Raw genomic sequence first — 6,828 nt, forward strand, 5'->3', positions numbered from 1 at the left:
CCATTAAAAAAAAAAAAAAGACCAAATAAATAAATAAACCTAATTACCTTCCCTACCCCCCAAAAAAATTAGCTAAAAAAAAAAGTTTAAAAATTGCCAGTGCTTAGGCCTTACTGATTCAGTCTTCTCTGAAGGTGAGGCCTGGGGATCAAGTGACTCTGAAATGCAGCCAGGGTTGCATTTCAACGTCTGCTCCAGCCACACTATCTCCTAAGACAGACAGACCCACCAGTGGTTGAGAGTGGACACTTCTATGCCATCCGCTTCAGGTCAAGGTTACCTCCTCCACCGCCTACAGGAACCAGGGAGGCAACAGGGACGATGGGAGGAACTGGCCAACGGGAGCTCTCACAAATGCCACCTAACTCTAGCCTGTTGCTGTCGTTAAGGGAATGTGGGCCCCTCACTCTTTCAAAATGAGAGGGCATCTGGATTTTTGTGTAGAAAACTTTAAATGTTGTCAACAAAGCCCAATACTTAAAACAGACTGCCAGACACGTCTGTGGGCCTCTAGTTTGTGACTATTGCCAAGGAGTGTTTCACCTGAGATCAGATAGTGAATAAATGCTTAAGCGAGGATTAGAACCCACCTCTTCCCTCACCACCAATGACACAGTCAGAAGCCAAGGGTCCAAGAAGCGCCTTCCAAGAGGGAATCTGTATCTTCTAAACCGTATCTTAAGGACGATGTTTTAGGGACCATAAGGGAAGAAGAAAACCCACGTCTTATCCATCCACCTGGAGAACCAGGCCAAAGGAGCTAAGCTTGAGCTATCTGTGCAGTATTTGTGGAATAAAAAGATGTGGTGGGGTGCCTCTCAAAGGTCACAGCCCAGCTGGGACGAAAGCCCCAGGATGACACAGTGATCAATCAGCCCCAAGGCAGACCCCTAGGCACTGACTTGGGCCGAAAGCCTTCCCAATAAACTAGTGGCTGGAGTAATCTTTCTACAACCCAAATCACACTCATTCATTCTGGAAACAGTAAGTGCCATCAATGTGCTGGACACTGATCTAAGGTACAGGCACATAGAAATTAACTAAGAAAAAGTCCTGACCTCAGAGAGCTCACAGTGTGGAAAGAGACAGTAAATATCATCAATGAGGAAATCAGACAGCATATCAAAAAGGAGCACATTTTGTGGAGAAAAGTAAAGCAGGGAAGGGAAACAGAGCGTGCTGGAAGACTGCGGTGTGGGAAGCACATCCTTAGCCTCTAAACGCCCTCTAGTGGCTTCTCTTTGCAACAGCATGATGTCCAACCGCTCTCCAAGGCAGGTGAGATGTGGCTTCTGCTGGTTCCAGCCTCGTCTCCCCCTTACCTACCGAACCCTGACTGCTTCTCAAACGACCTGTGATTCTTAACTACTGCAGGGCCTTTGCTCCTCCTATTCTCTCTGCCTGGAAAGCTCTCCCCACACCTCACTTTCTTCAGGTCTCAGCCTCAGGGAAGCCTTATCACTCCTCTGATCAGAGTCCTCTGATATGGCTTCCCCTTCACCCTCTGCCTATGAACCTGCCCTAACTCATTTCCATCATTTCCTTCCATAGCAACAGTTATGGTTGGCTAGTAATTTGCCAACTGGTTTAGTCTGTCTCCCCGCCACTGAGCTGTCAGCATCACGAGAGCAGAGCCTCGTCTCTTCTTTTCTCTTCTTCACTGCTGTGTCCCCAACGCCTGGAATAGTACCTAGCACAGAGCAGACCCTTGGTGACTGTCACTGAACCACGGGGTAAGTGAATGAATGAGTCACCCACCCACAAGCACTTCCGGGCAATGTGGGGAACGAGGGACCTGCCAGGTGTTCAGTATCTTGTAATAACCTTTAATGGAAAAAAATATGAAAAGGAATATATGTATATATATGCCTGACTGGGACATTGTGCTGTACACCAGAGACTGACACATTGTAATTGACTGTACTTCAATTAAAAAAAAAAAGAGAAGAAGAAGAACAGAAGTCTCCCAAAATGCCTGGTGATCGGAAAGACAGAAGACATGGGGTTACTGATGCTCATAGACACCAACCCCCTAAGTGCCCACTTCCAGATTTCCCACGTGCAGGAAGAGTATTCCCCTGTGTTTTAAGTCATGCCTGTTGGTGGGTTTCTGTTGTCTGCAGCTCTCCCAGCCCCCTACCCCCACCCCATGCCCATGCCCAGCTTACCTGGCAGTATTAAAAATGTGCTGCTGCTTGTTCTCCTTGGGGTTCAAAATCACCACCACACAGCTGGGGAGAAAGAGGAAAATGTGCCCAAACTGAGGGGAGTACTGGGGTCCAGGGATGACTCTATTCCCAACACAAGAGCCCACAGAGAAACAAGGCTCTTTCTGAACAGATGATTCTCTCTTTGGTCTCCTCCTCCTCCAGGTATCTATGCTGAGAATTCTAGGGCACTTAACATCATTGCTAATATTAATATATTCTTAAAGAGAAGCCAACACTTGCTCTGTGGTCACTATTCTGTCAGGCTCTGGGCTAATAAAGACCTACTGTGCACAATCCCTTTAAATCCTCACAATCACCAGGTGAGGTGAGGAATCCCATTTCATAGATGATGAAACTGAAGCCCAGAGAAGGAAGTCCTTTCCCCAGGACTACCCAGCAGGCCAGGGGCAGGGTGGGGATGTGAATCCAAACCTGTCAGATTCAAGAGCCCACCCTTGACTTCTATTCTGGCTGTTTCCCAAAGACTCAATAACAGGTACTGCTCATTGGGAATTACTATGGCCCTGCCCTGCCCTGCAGGGGTGAGGGGGTCCCTTCAGTGCCTAGAAAAATGCCAGGCTAGACCTGTATTTGTGAAATAAATGGTTGCAGATGTCCTTCAGTCCTCTCAACTAACTACGCTGTTTTATAGAAGCAGAGGCTTGGGGAGGGACATACATGGCGGAGCTGGGACACAAATCCAGGTTGCCTGACACCAACTTAACCACCTGTCTTTCCCAGAATCACTGTCACCTCCCACCCACAGTCACAATATGACTTTCATAGCACTCACACATGCCAGGTGCTGTGCTGCCCACAGAGGGGCCTGTGGGATCCTTCCCACAGCCCTCAGAGGTCGGCAGCATTATGTGCATTCTACAGAGGGAAAAGCGAGGCCCAGAGAAGACTTCAGGCTCCAAATTCAGGACCAGTGATTAGAGGGCGAGGCCCAACCACTCACTCACCCTGCCAGGTAGGCCACATTGCCCGTGCTGGGGTCACAGGTTAGGCCACTGCTGTTCTGGGCTGTGATGCCAAGCACCTTCTCGAGTGATACCTGCAGGGAAAAGGCCTGAATCAGAACCACCTGCCCCAGCAGGCGTCAAGTGGCACAGCCACCTCAGCCACCCATTCAGTCCCTGTTACTTCCCACATGCCCACTGAGCTTCTGCAGTCATCAACCAGCAGCCACTGCTTATTCTCCTCAATGTCATTGACAAATACAGTGCTAGGTGAAGGGCACAGAATGGTGGGGAAGACAGACAAAAATCTCTGCCCTCCCGGAGCTCACATTCTGGTGGTGATGGAAAATGAACCGAAGAAATATATAAAACAGACGTCAAGTGACGATAGGAGCATTTGAGAAAAACTCAGCAGGGAAAGAGACTAGGAGTGCAGAGGAAGGAGAGATGGCGTCACTGAGGTGACCTCTAAGTCTCTAAGCATTTTATTTGGATGAAAGAGAACCCACAACAAGCCAAGGAAGATGGTGTTATCACCCCTCTTTTACAGATGAGGACACTGAGGCCGAAGGTCCCACACCTGGGGAGTGGCAAGGCTGGGATACAAACCCAGGCAGTGTCTGGCTTCAAAGCCAGCACTCTGTGCAGGGCAGACACAGTGAGCAAAAATGGACACTGCCCATTCCCTCGCTAAATTCACAGTCTAGAGCTTCAACAAGTAAAGAAACAAGTGAATAATCACACTTGAAATCTGAAAACTCTCTAAGCAAAGTCAGTCAAATGAGCCAGTCCCCATCATGGTTGATTCAACACTTCAGAATTGTGGTATTTGCATATTTTGAAGAGACTAGTTTCTAATTGTTATAAAGTAAAATATTCTCAAGCAAGGTGTTGGCCTCAGAAATGAGAGGCAAACATAGGCTAGTAATAACTAATGTTTACTGAGCACCCAACCAGGAGCCAGGCACTCTCTGAATCCCTATAACTGTATTAACTTGTTTAATGCTTACAATAACCTTGTAATGTGGTCATTATCATCATCGTTATCTCCACCTTACAGATGAGGAAACAGAGGCCCAGAGGGGTAACCCATCTGGAAGGAGTGGTGCCAGGACTAACCCAGGCAATCAGGCAATGGCAGGCACTCACGCTGTTTTTTTAATCTGTTAATCAGCATTATTGGACATTAGCAATAGCTGGTCATTTTTAGACTAGGTCTTTTGCAAGCCAGATGGACCCTGCACTGCCAACCAAGAAAAATAAATAAATGACATCAGTCACCCAAAATACACAATCCTAACACCAACAGAGTGTTTGCAATGTGCCAGGTGTTCTTCTAAGTAATTAAGATACGTGAGCTTACTTAACCATCACAAATACTCTATAAGGCAACACTGACATTATTATCCTCATTTTACAGATGAAAAACTGAGGCACAGAAAAGTTCAGAAAAGGAGGAACAGAATTAAGATTAAACCCCAGGCAGTGTGAGGGAATAACTCAGTGGTAGAGTGCATGCCTAGCATGCACCATGCCCTGGGTTCAATCCCCAGTACTTCCTCTAAAAATAATTAAGTAAACCTAATTAACTACTCCCTCCACAAAAATAAATAAATACATAAAGCCCAGGCAGTCTGGGTACAGAGGTGGTGCTCTTAACCACCTGGCTATACTGCTTCTCTGAAATGACTACTGTTTTCCTCTTCTTTATACAGTTTAGACCTCACAAGGCACTTTCAGAAACATACAAGATAAGGGCTATGAAGTAGAGGGTGCTGGGTCAGAGGTTAAGGTGGGTGTCTGCTTGCGGCTGGGGTTCAAGGCCTCTCAGGGTAGGGATATTCAGGCTGAGACTCCGGGGATGAGGAGTCAGCCCGGTAAACTGCAGGAAAAAGCCCTGGTGAAAGAAGGCTCACCAGACACAAAGGCTAGGAGGTGGAAAAGAGCCTGGAGCCTCCGGAAAACAGAAAGCAGGCTAGTGTGAACCTTGGTGAGAGGGAGGAGCAGGGAAGTATGGCCAGAGAGCTGGGCAGAGGCCACCCGTCTAGCACCTTGCAGTCAGGTGTGGGTGATATAATCAGAGTGCAGCAGGAAGCCACAGAGCAGGAATGAAATTCACCAACAGTTACCACTTATCGACCCTTTATCTGGACTTTGTGCCAAGTAGGTCATATTCACAATTTCATTTCATCTCCCTGCAACACCATGGTTACTGTTTATCTCCATTTTATAAAAACAGACTTTGTTGCTCAGGGAGTTGGAGAAAGTTTTTTAAATTATTGCTGTGCTACTGGAATTTCTTCTACCTACTCTAAAATCTGTTTCTGAGTCTCAGGATTTAGGGAGATGTTCTATACGCCGCCCCCCCACCCCCACCCGGGGCCGTGCTGCTGAGATTTTACAAATATTACTCACATATTTTCCATAATTTAGGGTGGCAATACGGAATAAGAATCCCACCTTGGTAAGGAAGAAGGAAAGAGAAAGCAGGGGTGAGAGAAGGCAAGATAGAGCTGAGGGAGAGTTGGAATAGGTTGGACTAGGGACTGAACGCTGGTAGGGATACGAAAGACCCAGTAGGGGGTGAGATCAACGAAGGTGGAAGGGCCCAGAGAGACGTCTAATGGTGACGCAGGAAGGTTGGACTCAGAGGTGATTAGCAAAACTAAAGTGCCCTCCGAGGTACAGAGCCAGGTAGGAACCCCGGGAATACTCCAGGGGCTGAGGGTGGGGCCAGGAATGATGAGCAGTACCCCAAAGAGGAGGAGACGGGACAGGAGGAGGAGCCTGGGCTCAGGGGGCGGGGCTCAGGGGACCAGGCGGGCCAGAGAGCAGCTTGAAGGGTACTAGCTGGGGGCTGATGGGCGGGGCCAAAGATCTAAGGGCGGGACCAAGGAAGGCCAAGGGAACCTGGAACTGGGATGGGTAGGGCAAGCAGCTCCTCACCCGGTTCTGCACCGTATCCTCGGGCGCCGCCAAGAGTCGCGTCCGCCGCCGGAGGCAGACCGGTGGAGCGGGGGGCGGGGAGGACTGGGCCCTCCGCGCCGGAACTCCCGCCATGACGGATGGCAGCTTCTCGACTACATCGTTCCGTGCGTAACCTCCAGGCCCCAAGGCCGCCATCGTCGCGCCGGAGTCAGGCGACCGTTACACTCCTCAACCGCCGCCGCCGCCGCCACGGCTCACTCGAATAGCGAATGTCCGCGGGAAAGCCGGCTCCGCCGCCCATTGGACGCAGCGGGCCGCTGGTCTAACCAATCTCAGGGTTACCGGGCAGCTGTTTTGACCAATGAGGGCTAAGGGGCGGAGCAGAGTGTCTGGCAAGGTGGCGCCACCGTCCGTCAACTTGATGCTTGATCGAGCGTTGTAGGTTATTTTTTATCCCGTCTGTGTTTTCATCATTCACTAAATATACAGGTCTTTCGACGCTAAGGCCAAAGCCGTCTCACCTCTCTTTTTGCTGACCTCCACTCCACCCCAGAGTGACTAGCCCCACAGTGGCAATCGCCCGGATGTAAGAGTAGGGTGGAGCTGAAAGAGACTTAAGAGTTGGCGCAGACTCAGAAACGCCGTGACGCTGCCCTCCCTCGACACGTGATAAGGTCCGGTTGGCTAAGAGCTGGCTTTGCGCAGACGTGCTGGCGTTTCACCATCTG

General features: G+C 49.4%; 1 protein-coding gene across 1 annotated transcript in view; it reads right to left on the bottom strand.

Annotated features, from left to right (window-relative positions):
* The window catches only part of WDR62 (WD repeat domain 62), a 43,882-nt gene extending 37,172 nt beyond the window's left edge, over positions 1-6,710 (bottom strand). Inside the window, 3 exon segments of the mRNA XM_006184563.3 lie at positions 2,169-2,231; positions 3,176-3,267; positions 6,119-6,710. Of these exon segments, the coding sequence (XP_006184625.2) occupies positions 2,169-2,231; positions 3,176-3,267; positions 6,119-6,295 (332 nt within the window). The 5' untranslated portion in view covers positions 6,296-6,710.
* Positions 6,711-6,828: the final 118 nt, after the last annotated feature.

This window comes from Camelus ferus, chromosome 9 (genome assembly GCF_009834535.1).
Source record: "Camelus ferus isolate YT-003-E chromosome 9, BCGSAC_Cfer_1.0, whole genome shotgun sequence".
In the NCBI taxonomy this organism is placed as follows: Eukaryota; Metazoa; Chordata; class Mammalia; order Artiodactyla; family Camelidae; genus Camelus; species Camelus ferus.